Source organism: Bufo bufo, chromosome 8 (assembly GCF_905171765.1).
Source record: "Bufo bufo chromosome 8, aBufBuf1.1, whole genome shotgun sequence".
Lineage (NCBI taxonomy): Eukaryota > Metazoa > Chordata > Amphibia > Anura > Bufonidae > Bufo > Bufo bufo.
In genome coordinates this window covers 183901261-183925273 of record NC_053396.1, presented here as the reverse complement: position 1 = coordinate 183925273, position 24013 = coordinate 183901261, and the positions used below count along the sequence as shown (strand labels likewise).

Here is a 24013-nt window from a genome sequence, read left to right as displayed (position 1 = left end):
CCCTTCTAGCTTGTGAGCCAATGAGAAGGTTTTGTCACAGCTTAGCAACATTCCTACCAACCAATAGAAAAGTCGCCTACCCCACGCCGATATTTTGCGCGCATTACACGAATAATACATTGCCGATTTTCGCAATCAAGAATATAATCTCGAATTCGCGAATTCACGAATATATGATGAATATTCTACAAAATATTCGCAAAATATTGCGAATTCGAATATTGCCCCTGCCGCTCATCACTACCCTTAAGTACATTATACCAGAGTTCACACTTCAGTTATTTGGTCAGTTTTTGACCCGTAACTGACCAAATAAGTGAAGTGTGAACTCATTCGAATGGCCTCTTGCACACGACCGTATGTATTTTGCGGTCCGCAAAAAAAGGGATCTGCAAAAAATATGGATGACATCCGTGTGCATTCTGTATTTTGCGGAACAGAACAGCTGGCCCCTAATAGCTGGCCCCGCAATGCAGACAACAATAGAACATGTTCTATTTTTTTGCAGAACGGAAATACACTGAGTGCCTTCCGTTTTTTTAAGGACCCATTGAAATGAATGGTTCCGTATACGGTCCACAAAAAAACCGGTACGGACACGGAATAAAAATACGTTAGTGTGCAAGAGGCCTAAGGGTCCATTCACACGTCCGTAGTGTATTGTGGATCCGCAATACACCCGGACGGCACCCCCATAAAACTGCCTATTCTTGTCCGCAATTGCGGACAAGAATAGGACATGGTCTATTTTTTTCCGGAGCTGCGGCCCTGAAGATCAGGGCCCCACTCCGGAAATGCGGAGAGCACATAGTGTGCTCTCTGCATCCATTCCTGCCCCATTGAGAATGAATGGGTCCGCACCATATTGCGGAACAGTTGTGGACCCATTCCACGGACGTGTGAATGGACCCTAAGAGTGATGCCTGTCATCTACCTGTCATACTGACTCACAGTGTTGTGCATGTTACTGCAATGCACAGTGTTGTACACAGATAAACAGGCTGTCCCTGTGCTTTGGTATATTGCTGATTTTCTGTCTGAAATTGTTTCTTCCCTTTATTTGTACAATAATTAATGTGCGTACATTTACACTCTGGAGAGAATCCAACATAGGTGTTTGTATGAGTGATGGATGATCATCTGAAGAACATTGTGGAACACAAACAGGGTTCTATCCATAGTTGATGCAAGTTGATTGTCAGTGTCACACTACCAATATTTACTGATGAAAAGAGACCATCCTAATTCTTCCGAGAGAACGTCTATAAGCAAGACACAGATTAATCACACCAAGACTGCACCAAGACTGAAAATCAAGCCTGAAGATGTTTTCCAATATGCTAACAGGTCAGGATATTTTATATACATACATTTTATATGCAGCAGGTTTCATTAAGCTAACAGAAGAATTGCGCTGACTCGCAGATCACCCAATCAGGTGTCAATGTTATGTTATCCTATACCTACCTAACTTCAGGTAGACTATAGAATTTAGACATTTTCCTCAGAGAAGGTTCAAACAATTTAGAAATTTAGGAGTTTAAGGTTGGACAATTTTTCACAAAATGTCAAGAATTTAAATCTTCTTCAAATGAAATTATTTTCCATCTATGAAAAATTTTGAGCACTCTAATACAATACAGATTAAAGTGATCCCTCAAGATACAATGGCTTCAGAATACAATATTTTCAATATACAATGGTCTTTTCTGGGCCATAGTAAGTTGAAACTAGACTAAACATACATTGCCTCAGACTCTGATCCAACCAATCAAGGCCACTTCTCTGGTAAAATGGATTATTTGCTAGTTAGCAGCTATTCCTGACTGTTATAAGCAAGGACTTGTTTTATCTGTCTTAGTTACCTGCTGATGTTTCTTAAATCTTCATTTTCTCTTATCTTGGATAACATTGTGGGGCTTTGGAACCGATTACTCAACTTACAATGGTTTCAACATACAATGGTCATCATTAGACCAATTAAAATTGTAACTTGATGGACCACTGTGCATTAGATTCTATTTATATATGGTATAGATTTCTAATCCTTTTTTGGGCACAATTTTTGATAATCATGAGAATCATAGTTTATGTAAGTGATCATACACCGCAGTCAAATCACATTTTTTAGAAGAAAATTTTTAGTAGAAAACTACTCCACACATACAAAGAAAACACAAAATAACAAATAAAAGTTATATTTTTCTCTGTAACATTCAAGATGATCTGATGTTTATGGCTCATGGTTTTGTACTGACAATTTGAATGTGAATTGTTTTTCTTTTTCATTCCTTTTCAATTTTAAAACCTAAATTTACAAAGTGAATTTTTAAAATTTTCAGACTATATTGTTTGGAGATTTTCTCCTGAGCCTCTGAGGAAGGTTCTGACAATTTAGAAATGTATTGGGGTGAAGTTTATAGTTGGACTATTGTTTAAAAATGGCAAGAACAAATTTTTTTGTTTTTACCAAATTCACTTACTTAGCAACTTTACAAAATTAAGGACAAGAACACTCTAATAAGATACAAATTGGAGCATATTTATAGAGTATAGTTTTTTAGCCCTTTTTGGACACAATTTCCATGTTATTTTTAGCATTAGAGTTCGTATAAGTGTTCACAAGCCAGTAAAATCACATTTTGCTTTTACTTTGAACTATTCCACACTTGTATAGAACACACATGATAAACATTAATAGATCATTTTTCCTGGCTTTATTCATGGCTATTATTGGTTTTGTATTGAAGTTTTGTATTTTTTTTTTTCTTTTTCATTCCTTTTCATTTTTAAAATTACAGGGCACATTTATTCAAATTGGCATCTAATAAACCCCTAAACTGGTGGTGGATCCACCAGGCACAGATCCACTACCAAGTTGTAGAACTGTAGGACTTTTATGGATATTTCACAATGTATTTCAGGGTACTCTGGATCCCTTTTTCAAGTCTGACAGCTGGCGTCAGGTGCTTGCTACTCACTACTGAATCAGAGCCAATGCGGGCGTGATGGTGTCAGTGGGAGCATTTTTTTGCTTTTCAGCAACAATAAAGTAATTTTAGTAGATTGCAAAAATCTATCTAGGCCAATAGTAGTAAGGCACAGAGGTTCATCCTGTTTGTGACACAATGATAGTGCAGTGAGCACCTGGGGAGCAGAAAGTGGAGTAAAAAAGATGATGGTGAAAGGAACCAGGCAGAGATGGTAGAACAAAGAATTAATTTTTTTACTCTGCTGACACAAATACACCGTAGCGTAAAAATCTTCCGTGGCCTAGGACCCTTGAGTTTATTTGGGGCAATGATGTCCTCCTAGATTAGTGATGAGTGGCATTGGCAATATTCGTTTTTGAGAATTTTTCGCATAATATTTGCAATAAATTCACAAATTCTAGAATCCGTGATCTCTAGTCATTATTTTCGCGATTGCGCAAATCGGCACTAATGATGCGCATATTTTTTGCTCAATACATGCAACTTCCCATTTTATTATGTCTGAGTAGATATTACTGATTGGTGCACTATGTATTGTTGTGACATCACAGCACTATGTCTGTAGCATGTATGTATAGATAGCAGAGAAACAGTAATTCCTAACACCCTGTACTGTAACCTATCAGCTACACTATATCACTATCTAACCTACACCACTAACTATCTGTATTACATATATGAGCTAACTAACTATCTAATGTAATTAGATAAGGAATAGGATCCAGATGAAAGCACAGAGCACAGCAATGTCACTGCTCTCTCTCTCTCTCTCTCTCTCTCAGAACTGCAAAAAAGCAGCAGAAAATGGCTGCTGAGGAGGTTCTTATATAGTAAGGGGTAGGCAACTTTCCTATTGGTTGCTAGGGATGTTGCTAAGCTCTGGCAAAGATATTGCAGCCTTCTCATTGGCCCACAAGCAAGAAGGGAGGTTACTGATGAAATAAAATCTAGAATATTCGAGATTATGAATATATATCACTATATTTTACATCTTTGCAAATTTTTGAAGTGCTGAAATTCGCGATAAAAATTTGCGATTAGAATATTCGCAATCAACACTATTCTAGATGAGCTGCCTGTGTGGTCCACATGGCCAGGAGGAGCGGGATATGGGTCGTATGCTTCCTTACTTTCCTCTCTGTATCTCTAAATTGCTCTAACTAGCTCTGCCCCTCCCTTGCAGGAAGTCGAGTCAGCCCACTCATTCCAAAAGTGGAGAAATGGGATAGTAAGTCCCATTTCTGTTGCCAAACACTGCTAACCATTCCACATCTGCATGTGAACAAAGTGTATTGCATGAAAGGTCACAAAACATTGCTAACCAATTGTAGTACCCCCAGATCTGAGGTACTACAGCAAGTAATGAAATCATCTTGTAGAAGCAATGCCGTCAGGCTAAGCAATGTAAGTAACCACCTACCTAAGTAGCATTACAAGGGAAAACAACCCCTCCTAGTCACATTGTAGGACAGATTTTCTGTATACAATTTTTATATAATTCCTAGAGAACCCCTTTAAAAGACATCAGCATTCACTCCATCTCAGTGACCCCTCCAGATAATCCGTAGAGGTGCCAAGAGTAGGACCCTCACCAATCTGATACTAATTTCCTAGTCTGAGGATAAGCCATCAATTTTTCAAAACCAGGATACCCCATTTTATCTTTGATTTGTCATGGAGTATAGTTTTAACATTAACATGTTGTTCATTTCTCAGGTTGGGAAAGAATTGGGTTTGGCTCTATGACAATAGCACTCGCTGTTCTATGTTTTTCCTTTCTGATATTACTTCGGAGGAAAAAGAGCAAACTTCCTCCGGGTCCTAAAGCCTTGCCCTTCCTGGGCAATCTACATCAGCTGGATTCCAAAGATGTGATCAAATCTCTAAGAGAGGTACAGTGTGTGTACAACATTGTATATTTACTCAGTGTGGAGCAAAGATAATGTGATAAAGGTTATGGATACTTTTGGCGGCAATTTATTTTAGCATTGCATTGTAAGCATTGTGGGCTAAAAAGAATTTTTTAATTGGTCTTTAGAAAAAATAAAATTCAACAGTTTTTGTTTTGCAGCCTTAACTTCCAATGTATCTGTCAGAGAGCTGCTCTGACGGCTCAATCTGTAGTCCTTATCTTCTGGGCTCCTGACAGCTCATAAGCACTCATTCAAGTCATATTCTTATGAAACAAATCAGCTGTGGCTTAAATGAGTGTTTAGGAGCTGTCAGGAGCTGTAAGGTGCACTGATGATGGGCCTAAGCCACTCTGTGCACCCTTTGCTCCATTGTCTTCCTCTGCCAGTGACTTACCTGGCCATGTCAATCAAGAAGGAAATTAAGGGGGGGGGGGGTCTGGCAGAGGAAACAAGAGGAGGAAGAGTGCATAGATTGTGGATATTCTCTCGATGCAGTTAACTTCTCATTTGCATACGGATTAAAAGTTGTTTTTTTCCCATAGTGAAGCAACCGCTCACTAAGTGAATGGTATCATTACCTTCAGCTGAGTTAGCCCTACAATTCTACCAATTTGGCTGAATCGAATTTTGAGCTCATCTCTAATTACGAGCCAATATTTTTAATTAGTTGGTGGGAGAAATGCAGAGAAATGTGGTATATTTGTAAATGTTACCAGCATGATCTAACTTCAGCACTGTGATTGCAGTCTGTATCCAGGTGCAGGTCACATCTCCACAGCAACTGGCCCTCTCTGATGAATTCACTGAGCACTGTCCTTAAAGGGGTTGTCCGGGTTCAAATGTGAACTCGGACATATCCCCATTTTCACCCAGGAAGGCCCTCTGATATGAGCATCTTAGTATTTCATGCTCTGATGCTCTCCTTTTCCCTGCACTGAATTGTGGAGGGCAAAGGCTTTTTTTTTGGAGATCCAGTGACGTACTGGGCTCTCCATGGGCAGGGCCGGTGCAAGGATTTTTGCCGCCCTAGGCAAGATAAAAATTGCTGCCCCCCCCTTCTTATCAGATGATCTGCCCATATCATGACATCACATATGTTCCACCCCTTTCTCAGCTTTTAAATTAAAAGAACTGCTATGTTTCCCTTACGGTTAATCCAGCTTCTTGTAGCTGTCTCTTTTTGCGGAACGGAATTGCGCACCCATACATTTCTATGGGGCCGCAGGAAGTGCGGCCCCAATCCGGATTTGCGAACCCGGATCCGCAATTCCGATCCTGAAAAAAATAGAACATGTCCTATTCTTGTCCGGAATAGCGGACAAGAATAGGCATATTCTCTTAGTGCCGGCAATGTGCGGTCTGCAAAATGCGGAACGCACATTGCCGCTGTCCGTGTTTTGTGGATCCGCAAAACACACACGGATGTGTGAATGGACCCTAAATGTGAGGTAAATTAGTTTCCAATGTAGTATTAATAACTAAACAATTAAATAATAAACATATTGCATTGTCTATTTACCACCAGGACAATAAGATGATCTGGGCTCTGGCTGCAGTCTGGCAGTCTGGCAGTCTGGCTGCAGTCTCCCTTGTCACTCTCTCCCCCCCCTCCCTCCCTTGTCACTCTCCCCCCCCTCCCTCCCTTGTCACTATCTCCCCCCCTCCCTCCCTTGTCACTCTCTTCTCCCCCCCTCTCTCCATTGTCACTCTCTTCCCCCCCTCCCTCCCTTGTCACTCTCTTCTCCCCCCTCCCTCCCTTGTCACTCTCTTCCCCCCTCCCTCCCTTGTCACTCTCTTCTCCCCCCTCCCTCCATTGTCACTCTCTCCCCCCTCCCTCCCTTGTCACTCTCTTCCCCCCCTCCCTCCCTTGTCACTCTCTTCTCCCCCCTCCCTCCCTTGTCACTCTCTCCCCCCTCCCTCCCTTGTCACTCTCTTCCCCCCTCCCTCCCTTGTCACTCTCTTCTCCCCCCTCCCTCCCTTGTCACTCTCTCCCCCCTCCCTCCCTTGTCACTCTCTTCCCCCCCTTGTCACTCTCTTCTCCCCCCCTCCCTCCCTTGTCACTTTCTTCCCCCCTCCCTTGTCACTCTCTCCCCCCCCTCCCTTGTCACTCTCTTCCCCCCCTACCTTGTCACTCTCTTCTCCCCCCTCCCTCCTTTGTCACTCTCTCCCCCCTCCCTCCTTTGTCCCTCTCTCCCCCTCCCTCCTTTGTCACTCTCTCCCCCCTCCCTCCTTTGTCACTCTCTCCCCCCTCCCTCCTTTGTCACTCTCATTCCCTTCCTGCCTTGTCACTCTCATTTCCCCCCCTCTCTTGTCACTCTCATTCTACCCCCCCTTGTCACTCTCATTCTACCCCCCCTCGTCACTCTCATATTCTACCCCCCTTGTCACTCTCATTCTACCCCCCCTTGTCACTCTCATTTCCCCCCTCCCTTGTCACTCTCATTCTACCCCCCCTTGTCACTCTCATTCTACCCCCTCCCTTGTCACTCTCATTCTACCCCCCCCTTGTTACTCTCATATTCTACCTCCCCTTGTCACTCTCATTCTACCCCCCTTGTCACTCTCATTCTACCCCCCTCCCTTGTCACTCTCATTCTACCCCCCCTTGTCACTCTCATATTCTACCCCCCCTTGTCACTCTCATTCTATCCCCCCCCCTTGTCACTCTCATTCTATCCCCCCCTTGTCACTCTCATTTTACCTCCCCCTGTCACTCTCATTCTACCCCCCCTTGTCACTCTCATTTTACCCCCCTCCCTTGTCACCTCTAGTGTAACGTGGCCGAGCTCTGTTCGGTCCGCGGTACAGGAGCATTTGTTTCCTGTACCCGGCCGGACTGAAAGGAAGTGCACACTTCCTGCGCAGGCCGGCCGCCCGAACTTATATAACCAAGTCTTTTTTTTTTTTTTACACCGCAACGGGCGCCCCCTGCTAAATGGCGCCCTAGGTGACTGCCTAAGTCGCCTTACTGGTGGCGCCGGCCCTGTCCATGGGTAAAGCTAAGCGGAGGCTTCTGCCTAGCAGTGAGCCAAGTGACATCACTGGCACTAAAGGGCGAGCTTTAGCGCTGCCCTAGCCTGTAAAACAGCTAGGGCAGCGCTAATGCCTGCCCATCAGTCTCCACCTAGCTGTACCCATGGATGAGCCTGGTACATCACCAGATCTCCAAAAGAAGCCTTTGTTCTGTGCAATTCAGCGCAGGCCAAAGGAGAGCTGCTCCGTGGTTCATATCAGAAGGCCTGCCTGGGTGAAAATGGGGATACGTCTGGGGTCACCTCTGAACCCTGACAACCCCTTTAAAATGGAGGGGGGATTGCTGGACCTTGCATGTGAATAAGGCACTTTTATCTCAATCATAGCCATGGTAATTGATTTTGCTCTTGTCTTGCTTCTCAAGGTTTGTCACTTGTTATCTGAAATTAATTTTAAAAAATGGACAGTCCAGATAGAATGCCACTAAACAATGTATTAATTTTCTATTTTTCTTAAAACATGGATCTTATGTCTTATATTTATGCCCTTCCATCTAAAGCTGAGCCACAGATATGGTCCAGTCTTCACCATCTACCTTGGACCACAACCCAATGTTGTCCTCTATGGATACAAGGCAGTCAAGGAAGCTTTGGTGGAACAGGCTGACAATTTTAGTGGCAGAGGAGAGTTTCCTGCATTTCAAAGATTCACTCGAGGAAATGGTAAGTGATTTGGTATAATAAGCAATGGTATTATGGATTTAAGCAGAGATCATAAGCCTTTTTTTGGCAGAAGAATATGCCCTTAGTTAAGTTTTGTTCATAACTTAAAATGGTTGTCCCGACCTCCAACAATCTGAGGAGGAACCAAGTAGAGCAAGTGTTTCATTTTTCTGAAGCACCACCACAGAGGATATTGAAATAAATGGGTTGTCCTAGTAATGAATGTTCATGCTGAGTACTCCAGAATGATAAATGTTCTTTGTAGCTACTCTTCACTGTTTTTGATAGATGAGGTTCTGAAAAGAGCCTCTCCATCCTCTATTAACTATACAAAAAAACTATAGCCTCCTTTGGAGGCATTTTCTATTAGTGCATTTAACTCATCTTGGGCTAAAAAAATCATGTTTTCAGCTGGTCTTTGTTAAAAAATGTCAACAGTTTTTCCTCTACAGCTTTTACTTTCAGTGTATTTACAAACAATTTGATTCTGCTTCACAATGAATGAGGGAGCTGCCTGATGTCTAGAACAACAGCCCTTATCTCTGAACTTCTGACAGCTCATAAACACTTATTTAAGCAATATTCTTATCAAAATTATACTATTAAGAGTGTTTATGAGCTGTCAGAAAAGTGCAGATAAGGGTTATAGATCCAACTGTCAGAGCAGATGTCTCATAAATTCATTGTGAATCAGAAAGCAAGAGTCTGTACATTCACTAAAAGTGAAAGCTCCAGAGGAAAAACTGTTGAACAGTTTTGATAAAGACCAACCAAAAAAATATTTTTAGCCCAAAAGGGAGAATATGCACCAATAAAGAATGTAAACAAAGGTACCCATAAACTTTACTTTCCTTAATATATTTGAAAATGAGTTGTATAAACCAGACAATCACTTTAAATAGACAAAGCCAGATCTGTGCCCTAGCCCTGCACCAGCCGAGTGCGAAACCCCCAGCTCCACCAATGGTACATCTGTACCTTAGGCCTGGAAGCTTAGCATTTTAGTCAGGAATATGACCCTAGTTTTGGTGTCCAGTGAATTTTTTGTAGGTCATTATTACTGTACCATCCTTTGAAAGTCTCTCCTCTTACAGAACTCATCAACCCAATAACCTTTATATTGTCTTCTCCATTGCAGTCATGTGTGCAACGCAAACTCGGTGATTTTGAATACTGCATGGCTGTACGGCCCACAGCGGGCTCTAATTACACTAATGAGAAAGCACTCTTTTGTCGGTCTGTATTGGTAATGGCAGTGCAGCACCTTCATTATCGCTTAGCCAGTAACAAGACAGACCCCCAGAACAGTGCAGTCTCATTAGTTTGATTAGAGCCCGCTGTGGCCCATATGGCTGCTTGGTACTTGACCTCAGCGCAGCCATTTCACAAGTGCCACACAAATATGCTGTGTAATTGTACCCTTAGCCATAGTCCTTTCTCTTCATAGTGTCAAAAACATAGACATTGAGCACACTCCATGTTTTGTGTCATTTTACTATAGAATTCATATGCATTTGGCTTACAAAATCTTTCCCAATGAAAGTTACTATTAAATTCATTGAGAATCAATATCTAATTGGAGGCATCCAACCATTATGATCTGCCACGATCAATAGAACAAAGCAGCAACAGTCATATGAAAGTGCAGTGCCATCGGGTCTGGTGATGGCAGTATTCAGCAATTTTCAGAAGCAGGAAATAAAGTAGCACAGTACTTTCTTAAAGGGCTTTTCCAGGAGTAAAATATTGATGACCTGCCCTCAGCATAGGTCATCAAGACATAAATATCTGATCAATAGGGGTCTGACTTCCAGCACAGCACCACCTCTAACCAGCTGTTTGAAGACGACAGGTTGCTCTGTTGAGCTGTGTGGCCTCTTCTTAGGCCAGCGATGTCACGTTCATCAGCCGCATGGCCTATGTGCAGCTCACTACCATTCAAGAGAATGGGCCTGGCCTGCAATACCAAGCACAACCACTATACAATGTATGGCACTGTACTTTGTAAATTGTGAGGAGGCCTGAGCTGAACAGGGGATGGCTCCTTGTCAGACCCCCCCCAATCTGATATTGATGACTAATTCTGAGGATAATGACCTTATGTTCCAATGTGTGTTGTGCAATAGTATAACAAAAAAATCCAGGACATAGAGACACGGGAATGTTAGTTATGTTACATCAACCCACAAAAATATCTAGCATTGTGACTGCTGGCTTCTCTCCCAGTTCAGGTTACATCATAGAACAAGCAGAATTCTGCTCTAAGCCTTTTATTTGGTGGCCGTCCTCTGACCTATAGCTTCACAATAACCGATTAGTGCTTGTATCTGAGCAGTGAGGAATAGATATTCACGAAGCTGTGTTCCTACCATTATTCAGACCCGAACACTTCTCAGCTCTCAAACAAATCCTGACCCGTTCTCAGGGGATAAAATGATCTGCACAATAAATATTGTGAAAGCTGGAGATTAGAACTGTAACTGGATCCTCCATTATGTAATGCAGAACGCTCTTGGCCTTAACCCTGCCCACTGGTCTGCAGGATCTGGTATGAATATCTTGTATTAAAACATGCTGTTACTATGAAGTGCTCAATTCTCAGCAGCAATGAATTTTTTTTTTACATCCAATTTTGGAGAAATGAATCTGTGGAAAAGTCTGTGCTTTGTAAGTTGCATAAAAAGCGGAGTCATTTTGTTTAACGTATGAAAGTACTTCTTGTACTCACTGAGCCTAAGTTACAGTTTGTCTCATAGTCCAGAGCTGCATTGAGATTTCTGCAAGCTTCAGAGCTGAAATCTACTCTATTGGCTTAATCTCTGCATAGAGATTGGTGATTTGTATTCCAGGAACTGCATTAAAACAGCGACTGTTTCCAAAAGATACTAGCAGAATTTAAAAGACAGCTTTGAACCTTACAAATACAGTCATAGATTTCATTTTTAACCTTTAAATTCTTAATTTACCCAATAGTGGAGCTGCTGGTTGCAGCCATATTCTGGAGGCCCTACCTGCATAAGAATCTGTGACCAGCTTATTTTTGTGGCAAACTTCATCGAAATAAAACACTTTGAAGAGATGTTACCATCACATTCATTTATAGGATATCAGAAGGCAGGACCAGTGGGAGGTGTGACCACTGGGAAAGCTTAGTTTAACAGAACAAAGTGTAATGTTAATAAAGTACAGTACCCAGGGGCCCCATCGATAAGGAATCCAATGGTCCTAGTAAGGGATCTGAGACAATTTTTTTGCCTCACAATTACTGATGGGTTATTAGAGACATCAGAGGGAATACTATGTGTTGAACTATAAAGGAATTAGGGCTAGTTCACACTGAGTTTTATGGCACTGATTTTGGAGCATTTCAGACTCAAAATCAGCACCAAAAAGAAGCTTGGGAAAAAGAAGCAGCATGCCCTATTTTGGGGCAGAATCAGCTCTGAATTTCCCATTGAAATGAATAGGAAGCTGAAAAAAACAGCTCCAAAAAAATCAATAGTTTTTTGTGCATTTTCAGCGCTTTTTTGGTGCAGATCTGCTTCAAAAACCTCCTATTGGTTTAAAAAAAGACCAAAAACCGCATCAAAAACTGCACAAAAACTGCTTGTTTTTTTTTGCGCAGATTTTTTATTCATCATGTGAACTGGCCCTAAGAGGCTTATAAACTCTTTTTGCACAGATAGCCTCTCCTGTCTGCGTTGGCCCTGACAGCATCATTCCTGCCACCCATTCTCATTCACTTGAATTAGACTATGTTTCACTGGGACACCTTTGTTCTACAAATAAGATGCTGTTCAGTCCCCTTAATTAGGAAGTAAAGGCACTATTTGCTTTAGGCCTCTTGACCACGACCGTATGCCCTCCGAGATATACGGTCCGTGAGCGGGCCATATGTCCCAGAGCGGCATTGATCATGTGCACGGGAGCACACAGCATCATAGATTACAATGATGCTGTGGACGTCGGGCCGCCCGCGGGGCGTATGATTGAAACCCAGGTAGGAAATCCTCACTAAGTCAAATTTTTTTTTTTTCAAACCCAAACACCTTAAGTTACATGTCATATTAATTGCAAAAACTGTCCGTAGCTTGTGGTTGAGATGTTCAAAATGTAGTTGAGATAAATCCACAGTGTATACACTATATGTGGCCATACTACATCATGTTTGCATTTAGTAAGTTTCATGTTTGCGTTTAGTACGTTTGTTGGAGAAATTCTCGTGACACTCCAATGGATCTGAACAGTACTTTTACAAACAGATTGTCACGGTCCCTCCCATGACAGAGGTGAGAAGATCGGAGAGACTGGCATTACGTGAGGGTATCTGACATTCTCTCTGTTTTTCCCTTCAGTGTTGTGTTTGGTAATGACCACACCTCTTGTCAGGTGCAGCTTGTAGTCATTACTGAGGCCCTATTTAGTTCTGACTCACATTGCTTACCATGCGTTGATATTTCCTGCTAGAGTTGGTTTAGCTGGTGTGTTGTTCCTTTGGATCTCCTGCTCCTCCATTCTGCTTTAAGCTAAGTGCATTTTGTCTTGCATTTTGTTGTTCGCTTGTGTGTGTTGTTGTCTAGGCCTCAGGGAGACGCTGGTTCCTACATCTGGGAAGGAACCAATAGTCTCATTCCCTGCCACCACTCCTAGGGATTTCCAGGGTCTCCAGGGCTAAGGTTACGGTGTACGAGTATTTCCACCTTCAGGGTCTACTCATATTGGCAGGAGTCAGGGAGAGGTCTAGGGATTCCTAGGAGGTCACCATCCCTCTCCCTTAGCTTTGAGGCCTAGACTCCAGTCTAATCTTTTTGTGTGTCATTTGGTGTTATCCCCTCCCCATTATTCATGACACAGATATACGCCACTGTCGCTCAAAGGCTATTAGCGCCGCAATCTGTGACTTTTCCCTGCTCACGTCAGATCTAAAGAGGAGGCATGGTGTGGGTGGGGAACGGGGCGGGGCAGCCGGCCCATCTCATTTATCATTTTATACGCCTGTTTTAGGTGTAGAACATGGTCTAAATCTACGCCAACAAAGGAGCTGGCGTAGATTTAGACAGATGGTGGATACGCCAAGGTTGGCGCCTCTACATAAATTCAGAGCATCCACCGTCAGCTAAAGGGGTCTTAATAAATGACTCCCCCATGTACTTGCAGCAGAAACCTAAGTTTCTGATAAACCAAAGATTACTTTAATAATGTGGTCCTGCTATTAGGAACTGTCACTGTACTGTACCTTTAAGAGCACCTGTCTGTAGGATCAATTCTATTAAACCAGGCATACTTCCTGGAAGGCTTCATCCTGTTTAGTAAAATTATATCTGCCTTGTTAAAATTATTTGCAGCTTTCCACACTTGGGGCACTGAAGGTAAAAATGTGCCCTTTAAGGTATAAAGTAACAATTAAATGGGGTCAATGACTAGTTAAAGTGAATGAAGTTGTGTTGTAACCCGCAGGTTACCATAATACTAGAGTAACAAGTAGTCCAAAGCCGCAGGATTTATTTGAGACTATCAGGTCATAGACATGGCAACTTGTGGGTCGCAATTTGATCCCATTAATTTTTATTACACTGCTGGGCACAGTACAGTAGCTTCGCAATGCCGTAATATTTGCATATTTCCAGCCAAAGCCTTATAATGCCTTTCTACTTTAAGCTATGTTCACATCTACTGTATATTGGAGGCTCCTTTAGGAACTTTTGTCAGAGATTCTGTTAAAAAAGCTGGTTAATATAGCACAGCATGCTGTGCTAGTATGTCCAGTAAAAAGCCAGATTCCCTGATGGAAACCTGACAGACTTCATTATACACTTCTCACAAAAAGTTAGGGATATTTGGCTTTCGAGTAGGCTACTTTCACACTCGCGTTTTGGGCGGATCTGTCATGGATCTGCAAAAACGGATCCGTTACAATAATACAACCGCATGCATCCATCATGAACGGATCAGTTTGTATTATCTGTAACATAGCCAAGACGGGTCCGTCATGAACTCCATTAAAAGTCAATGGGAGACGGATCAGTTTTCTTTTTGTGCCAGATTGTTTCAGAGAAAACTGATCTGTCCCCATTGTCCTACATTGTGTGCCAAGATGGATCCGTTTGGCTCAGTTTCATCAAGCAGACAGCAAACAGCTGCAGGCAGCGTTTTGGTGTCGGCCTCCAGAGCGGAATGGAGACTGATCGGAGGCAAACTGATGCATTCTGAGCTGATCCTTTTCCATTCAGAATAAATTAGGGCAAAACTTATCTATTTTGGACTGCTTGTGAGAGCCCATGACGGATCTCACAAACGGAAAGCCAAAACGCGAGTGTGAAAGTAGCCTTATTCTGAAAAATGTAAAAGGTTCAGGCTACAGTGATATTATATCATGAAAGTAGGGCATTTAAGTAAAAATATGCAATGGTGATTTCCTCATCTCAAAAATTTATTGAAACAAAAACCAACAACAGTGATGGTGGGTATACCCCCACGAAAAATGTAAATGTCTCAATAACTTTTCATGTGGCCTTGAGCATCAATAACAGCTTGAGAACGATGTCTCATGCTGTTCCCAAGTTGACATATTGTCTGCTGAGGTATGGCATCCAACTCTTCTTGAAGGGCATCCCTCAAGTCATTAAGGTTCTGAGGAACAGAGTTACAAGCCTCTACATGGCGACTTAGCTGATAGGTTTTCAATGGGATTCAGGTGTGGAAAAAGTGTAGGCCACTCCATTTCAGGTTCCCCAGTCTCCAGTAGCCGTTCGCTAATGATGAGACCTCGATAAGCTGGCTCATTGTCGTCCATGAATATGAGATTATACCTGTGTTGTTCATGCAGAGGCACAATGACTGGATTAATGATGTTGTTGAAGTAGTTTGTCACTGTACCATTCACAAAGTGTAGGGCAGTTCTATATTGACTAGACACACCTGCCCACACTGTAACACCACCACTAAAGGCTCGTCTGTGGCTGATGCATAGCGCTCTCCTTGACATCTCCAACATCATTAGCGGCCATCATTTCTCCCCAGCGTGAATTGACTTTCATTAGTGAACAGCACTGAGGTCCACTGGTCCCTCGTCCAGAGTAAATAATCCCAGGACCAAGCAAGATGATGACGCCTGTGGTCAGGTACCATTGCAGGTAATCTAACACACAGACTACGCTGATGTAAAGGGTTTTGAATGGTCTGACGTGACAGTTGGCTGTTTTAAAATGTGAACAGCATTATGAGGAGGACTGTTTGAATACCAATTCAAAAAAACAGTTAACGGTTGTACATGTGCATTCAAAAGTTTAGAGAAGTTCACATTAAGTTCACCTGTAAAGGTTAGAGTGCATTTTAGGTTCATCCTGAAATTTCACTCCCACGCCAAATATCCAAAACTTTTTGTGAGTAGTATAGTTCAAATGTTCCTTTGTACTCTTTATGTGTGTCATTTGATGGATCCAGCACTTCCACTGGAGGCCTTAATGTCGTATGTCCAACTTTAATTGTGAATGATTATTTTACATTAACTCAGGAATGGCATTTTCCAATGGGGAGAAGTGGAAGGACCTCAGGCGTTTTGCATTGGCAACCCTGCGAAATTTTGGAATGGGGAGGAGCAGCATAGAGGAAAGAATTCAAGAGGAGGCACAATACACGTTGGAAGTGTTCAGAAACACAAAGCGTAAGGACCAAGGCAACCAGTGTTCTTGCATATTCTGCACTAAATGTTCTCTTCTTTTGTAAACAAAAATTTGTGAGGTTTTTATTTTGGTAGAAGATGATAATGAAAATACTTATTAACAAATGACTTGTAAGTTGACTTCATTGATATTACTTGAACCTAAATGAGCATTGGTAACTCTGTAACTTTGCTCCTCAGAAAAGCCTTTTGATCCAACTTTCTCCTTGAGTCAAGCCGTCTCCAATGTCATCTGCTCAATCGTCTTTGGTAATCGGTTTGAGTATGACAACAAGAAATTTGTGTCACTTCTTCAACATATCAGTGACATTTTTCATATTTTAAGCTCTGGCTGGGGAAAGGTGAGAGGAAATAGCAGAAAATCTGCTGATACAGTAAAGTAACAGCAAAGTAGATGAAATTGGAATAAATCTTATACATACACTGTGGAATTTTTTTGTCCAGAAATTGACCTGTGTTGTGTGGCTTTTTAAGACTACAGAATATCAGTTTCTGTAGCAGAATGGTCACAGATTTGTTGTGGATATTCCCCATGGATTTCTATGGGTAAGTCAAAATCTGTAGCAAAACCAATTTATTTTCCTCTACATTACCTGTGGAAATGCAAGCAAATCTACACCAAAATCCACACAATTTGGTGCGTAAGTTTTACACAGGAAATGTGCCAAGTGTAGAAGATCCTACTAGAAATTATGTTGAATCTGGTAATTTCTAACAATGCAGATCTTGTGGAGAATGTCACGGTTTGTGAAACACTGGGTAATAGTGACTACAATATAATTATCATCCTCCAAAACCATATGAAACAATCTCAGGATGGGAGGGCAATAATATTTGATTCTAAAAAAGGCCAACTTCCCTGGGTTGAGGGCAGGACTTCAGGGCATAGACTAGGATCAGCTATTGTCACACAATAATACAGATGGGAAATGGGGGAACGTTAACATTATCTTGGTTAATTATACTGCAAAATGTGTTCCTGCACTTAAAGAATATAAACTTTAATCCTTTACAGCTGTATAACATATATCCTGGGATCATGGATTACTTGCCAGGACCTCATCAACGCATTTTCAAAAATTTTCAAAGCATGAAAGATTTTGTGCTGGAGATTGTGAGGGACCATGAAAAAACATTTCAGGCTGAAAATCCACGTGATTTCATAGACTGTTTCCTTATCAAGATGCAAAAGGTAAGTCAATAAATGAGACAAGAATTCATTAAAAATTAAACTAATTAAAAAGGCACTTGTTCCTTTTCATTTATGTCCTTTTAACAATAAATCATTTTATCTGGTACAAGGAAGAAGGAAAACCTATAAGCTACTTCAACATGGAGTCCCTTGTGATGACAACTCTTAATGTGTTCTTTGGAGGAACGGAAACTGTTAGTACTACTTTAAGATATGGGATCCTTATTCTAATGAAATACCCAGATATAACAGGTATGGAAGGGTTTGGGGGATTTTATAGTATGATTTCTATTGTTCTAAAATATACAGTCTATATAACAATAATAAACTTATTTGTTATAGCCAGATTAAGGCTCCATTTAAATGGTCATAATGCGGCTCTTTTCAACTGTAGGCTTTCTCATCTCAGGCTACTTTCACACTAGCGTTCAGAGCGGATCCGTCTGGTGTCTGCTCAGACGGATCCGCTCCTATAATGCAGACGTTTGCATCCGTTCAGAACGGATCCGTCTGCATTATAACTTAGAAAAATTTCTAAGTGTGAAAGTAGCCTGAACGGATCCGTCCAGACTTTACATTGAAAGTCAATGGGGACGGATCCGCTTGAAGATTGAGCCATATGGTGTCATCTTCAAGCGGATCCGTCCCCATTGACTTCCATTATAAGTCTGGACGGATCCGCTCGTCTCCGCACGGCCAGGCAGACACCTGAACGCTGCAAGCAGCGTTCAGGTGTCCGCTCACTGAGCGGAGCGGAGGCTGAGCGCTGGCAGGCGGATGCATTCTCAGTGGATCCGCGTCCACTCAGAATGCATTAGGGCTGGACGGCTGCGTTCAGGGCCGCTCGTGAGCCCCTTCAAACGGAGCTCATGAGCGGACACCTGAACGCAGGTGTGAAAGTAGCCTTAACTAACAGCGACTAGGGATCTATGATGCTATTAGTTTAGGTGATTAGACCAGCAGTCGGGCTGAGACTTATGGCCATGTGATTAAGACCTACAGTAAGTTTGGCAGAGGTCCACATCTGTCTCTCCCAGGCTCAGCTTTTGGTTCGATAGCACCTTGTGCAGGATTGTTTTGGCATCCACTTCGGCACGACTACTATAGAAGAAAGAAAATTAAATGATTTGTTCAAATTCACATTTTTTTGTTCCAATCCACCTATAATTAAGCATCTTTGCTAATAGTCTTCCTATTTTTTTGTAGATTTTTTTTTTTATACAGATGTAGCCGAGTTAAAATTGACTCTGATAACATATGTCACGGTGTTATCTCAGTTATCTCATGACAAAAAACACTGAAATCCATTGAAAAGTCAGTTAACATTTTCTTGCCATTCTTTACTTAGCGCATTAACTATCAAGTTTAGCTCGGCTGCATCTGTATATACAAATCCAAAGCAGATCTATGCATCTCCATGATAACAGACTACATACAGTATCTAGTCTGTATAGCCTGACCCTGAAGCACAGTAATACTCTCTTTCCTCATTCCCCTTCTTGCTGCTAATCTACCAAATGAAGACCATCTCCCTTATCTGTGTCACCTAAGGATTGTTTCTGATCCTCCCCTCCTATGAATCATCTAACTATAATCCCAGCTTTAAATGGCTTCTTCCAGTGGCGTAGTGTGGGTTGCCAGCACCCGGGGAAAGCCAATTATTGTGCCCCCCCCCCCAAACCTGTCGACACATCCCTTTTTTACAGACAATGTAGTAGATGTCAACTGCAGTCCTATGTAACACCACATGTAACACAGTGCTAACTCTCTGAGTACACATAATCTATTAGATGAATGGGAGGCCCTAGAATTCAGGACACACACAGTCCTCCCCCCAACCCTACCACGAAAGCAATATGTGGATGGACATTACATATATTGGTACAAAAAATACAGTAGAATACAGCAGCACATACCTCTTACATCCAGTCACATCTGCTCTGAGGTACACTTTTTCCTCAACGTCTTCATTGAGAGATAAGAACGCCATGATTCTTTCTTTCAGCTGCGTCTCGTCCCTGCAGAGTTTATCACAGAAAACATTTTTAGATTCCTCACTTTACTATTGTCCTCTCCCTCCTGATACCTCAACACTTTCATTCTGCCACTACCCCCAATACTGTGCTAGTACCATACAAATAGTCCCCCACCATAATAAGTTCTCAAACTGTCCTCAATAGTAAGTGTTCCATGCAGTATCCCCAATAGCAACCCCATTAGTAGTAATGTCCTCCATATTGCGCTCAATAATAAAACTAGTTCAGCACCCCAGTTTTAATAATGCCCCCATAGGGCTCCTAGTAGAAGTAAGGCCACTGCGTGACTACTTCTCTATATTGTATTGCTGAATAGTAAACTCTTAGTCACTACCATGGGTGTAACGAGAATATAATATGTGGGGTGAGTCAGAAGAACCAGCCTGGGCATGGAGGGGTGGGAAACATTGGTGTATGATTGTCATTTATGTAAAACTTTTCTATGAGCCCTCATACAACTTTGTTGCCCAGGTTTTTTCTACATGAAAACTATGCTTGAAGAGATTATATATTACATGTCTCTCTCATACACTAAGTTGATGGTAATGGGCATTCTAGGATCATACCTTCTGTGGTATATAAATTCTACAGGGCTAGGGTAGTACCTGGAAGTCTTGGTCATGCTCTTCCAACCAATGTTGGACATTTCTAGCAGTGTGACATGTCACATTTTCTTGCTGGAAGATTCCATCCACCCAAGAGAAGACAATCATTATATATGAGTGTACATGATTTGCAAGTATGGATTCATACCCAAATCAGTTGAGAGTGCCTTCCCATGGATGAGTGGGCTCAGAGACTGCCACAAAAACATTCCCCATTCCATAACACTGCCACTACCAGCTGTGTTCTTCCAGTAATGGTTGCAGGATGTTTGTTCCCTGATATTTCTTGTCTGACACACCACCTTCCATCTGCTTGATGAAGCAGAGAAGGTGATTCATCAGAGAAGACAACCCTTTGCCAATCAGCAAAGGTCCAATTCCAATACCGCTACGAAAATGAATGCCTTTTCTGCCAATGCAACTTTGTTACCAGAGATGCAGTGATCATCTGTTTACTTTGGAGCCCCATAGGCAGTAGAGTTTGCTACACTCTTGTTTTAGACAAATGTATGATAGCACCCTGGTTCATTTTGGTGGTGAGTTGTTCCACTGTATCATGTTGGTTCGCCCACGCACTTTTGGAGCCAAAGTTTACCACTCACAGCAATGGCATGTGGTGCTCCTCAGTTTCCATGTTGCTTATTCACAGTGGTTCCATTTGTCCGCTTCCATTACACTACAAATTCACTACAGTTCACACACTAAACAGTTTCAGAAAAACTGCCACCCTTGGCCCCACATAAACAGCAATGTTGCATGTACTTGAACCCCTGCCTTCCAGTTGTCAGGTTTGTTAGTCATAAATAGAATAAAATAATTCATGTATGACCATGTGGGATCTTGAAAAATGACTGATCTAAATGTTCAGTGGTGGCTGGTCAACTGTATCTCTCTGTACGTTGTGTTTAAATTTGGAATTCATAGTAATTGATCTGTGTCCAACCAGAGAAAGTACACCAAGAAATAGACAAAGTGATTGGAAGAAACCGATGCCCAACAGGGGAAGATAGGACCAAGATGCCATACACTGATGCTGTGATCCATGAGATACAACGTTTTACCAGTATAATTCCACTGAATGTACCCCATTGTGTCATACGGGATACCCAGTTCAGAGGCTATCATCTGCCTAAGGTGAGATATGAAGCACATTTCAAGGTTGATGTCACATTACTCTCTATCACACAACCACTGTTTATACTATAGATCAGAGTGGTCGTTTTAAACTCCAGGGCTCAAACGCAAACTCCATACAAACAATTGCCAACCCAGTGATAAAGCATGTTGATTGGAACTAATTTATTCTTCTAAATGCATCAATCATTGTGTTAGCGCAATTCATGCGCTTCTCCTTCTTCTTTGTGTGGTGCCAAATCAATTAGAAGAATAAGTATGTGTACAGCATACTGCTTTATAATGAGACCAGACACTAGGTGGTTTCATGAAAGCATCTTCTCATCCTCCTTTAGCCATGGTAGAAGAGAGCAGGCGAGAGAGCGTTTTATTCACAGTACATTCACTTAAATAGCAGACATGACATCACAAAAGGGGTGTTCCTTAAGAAGAGACTATTGGCTCCTTAACCTGATAGGAGTGGTTTCACTGAGTCTATAGGTGTATTTGAAGACTGTAATGTAATCCCCTCTTTCCCCCTCCCTCATTGACCTTCTCATACTCATGGTTTGCAGCCATCTAGTGGACAGAAATGTGTACTACAGAATATTCTCATTATATATTCAGAAAATCATAAATCCTTCTCTCACAAATCCCTCCTTTTGCGGGAAATAGACCAGAGGTGAACAGGCAAAAGTGAGGTACTCTCCCAACGCCCTAAACAGCGAAGAGCTGGACTTTCCTTATTGCTTCACCAGGTCCCCTCAACTCCCTTTCGGGTTTGCCTTCACCTTGTCCTATTTACACCGCAACCATCAACAAGGTTTTATTTACTTAAGGATGGAATAATCTTTGTCTTTGACAGGGGCACAGCACATATACATAGTGTGGGCATGGATGTATTATACATTTTCCAAAATAATTTTCCTAAAATGTAGAACTATATGACAGCCTGTTAAAACCAAATTCTAATAACATTGTAGTCGCTGAACCAGTTCCCAAAACATTATTCTGGCCATGATATTAATTTCAGAATTTTTCCCATCAGTTCATTTGATAAAGTCTATCAGTTTCTTCAGATCCTTGGTGATCCTTCCATCAGTTTCTTCAGATCCTTGGTGATCCTTCCATCAGGGGCAGTGTTGTCCGGGATGTAGATGCAGCCGTTCTTGTAGACCCCTCCTTTTTCTGCTGTCAAGGACCAGTCGGTTCTGTAGAGTCATCACTGGAAAAGAGCTCAGTTGTTCCACCATTCTCTGCACAGCATCACAGATATAATTCACAAATCTCTGTTGATGACAATAGATATGTTAATCCAATCAAAAAAATTATTATTATTAATTTTTTTTTATACTCGAATCCTGCAACTATCTGACTTTTTGCTTTAAATTAATCAGAAACTCTTCTACAGATTCCTATGGCATCCATGTATAAACGTGAGTCAAAAGATGTAGGCAGTGACCTCCTTAGTCGTGACCGGACATTGTTTTCTGATTTGATCCCACTCAGGAGGTGAGAATAGAACAAATGGCATCAGTACCCGATCAGGACTTGATCAGGGTACATTGACCACTTCATTCCACCTGCATCCTGGGTCGGAGTTTCAAATCTCCACACAATCACCAGATATCTACCTTTTGATAATTTTTGGTTGATAAACCAACTGTCAGAGTAAACGTCAGAGTCACTACTTGTCTTCTTCAGCTGAATTATGTAAGAACAATATCCTGGAGGGAAAACACCAAAGGGCTTTCCTGTATAAATCCTGTCTCTAAGGTCCTACGGGATCTTTGTCACTTACACATGCTCCTAACACATATATCCCCAAATCCTGTTGGATAGAATTTCTAATGGACAGGAACAGAGGATTACACTCATCATGTTTACAACTGTTTGGTGGGGTTCCCTTCAGGATAGTCATTCTTTGGGACAAACCTTCGCCTTTACTGACTGTAGAGGTAGTTTCCACGGGTATATATTCACAACACTTCAGATTAGTACTCTTGTTAATTTCCAATATCCACAGTTGGTATGGTCATATTTAAATACAATTACCATAGACTGGGTCAGTCCCCGTCACACAGATGTACTTATCAGACCAAAACCAAGTGTCCTATCTGTCATCTGTCTTACAGTCCACTATACTGCAAAAGTCAACTTAGTTGTTCCTGACTCATCTTGATAATATATCACCGTTGGAATTTGATTTGACTGTGATTTCCCCTTTGTACAATATGGAACAAACAATAAGGCATGAAACAACATTATGGCTCTTATAGTCCTGACACTTGATTGCAATACGATCAGTTTTTCCTTGCAATTCGACAGCAGTGGTGGTGGTTATCAGGACTTGATGTAGGTCTTCAAACCGTAGCTCTAGGACTTTCCACACGTCTCTTGTTTCACCACTACCCAATCTCCTGATTGTGAAGAATGAATCGCTTCTATACAGTCTGGATTCTAGGAAACAACTAAAACTTGGAAATACACATTAGACAATAATTTTGTGCAACAGACAACATAATTTGGAAAACTACTATGCTGCATCTGGAACTATTGGGGAAATAGACACCTAATCCAGGAGCATTCCCAAAGAGTACTTCATAAGGACTTAGGCCTATCTTCCGGTTAGATGTATATCGGAGGAAGAAAAGCCCCAGGGATAGGTACTCTCACCTCAGTCAGTATCTTTTAGCGGTAGCCTTCGCTACAGGCCAAATCTCCGAATATCCTGGAAAGAGATCAATATAGACACAGACATATTCACACTGTTCCACCTTTGTTC

The 24013-nt window shown here is 41.7% G+C and overlaps 1 protein-coding gene across 1 annotated transcript in view; it reads left to right on the top strand.

Moving 5' to 3' along the window:
* Positions 1–1193: 1193 nt before the first annotated feature.
* Positions 1194–24013, top strand: part of LOC120977815 (cytochrome P450 2F2-like) — a 39547-nt gene continuing 16727 nt past the window's right edge. The window contains exons 1-8 of the mRNA XM_040405940.1: positions 1194–1347; positions 4710–4885; positions 8439–8601; positions 16115–16264; positions 16463–16623; positions 17298–17474; positions 17585–17726; positions 21062–21249. Of these exons, the coding sequence (XP_040261874.1) occupies positions 1326–1347; positions 4710–4885; positions 8439–8601; positions 16115–16264; positions 16463–16623; positions 17298–17474; positions 17585–17726; positions 21062–21249 (1179 nt within the window). The 5' untranslated portion in view covers positions 1194–1325. The remainder of the gene's footprint in view (positions 1348–4709; positions 4886–8438; positions 8602–16114; positions 16265–16462; positions 16624–17297; positions 17475–17584; positions 17727–21061; positions 21250–24013) is intronic.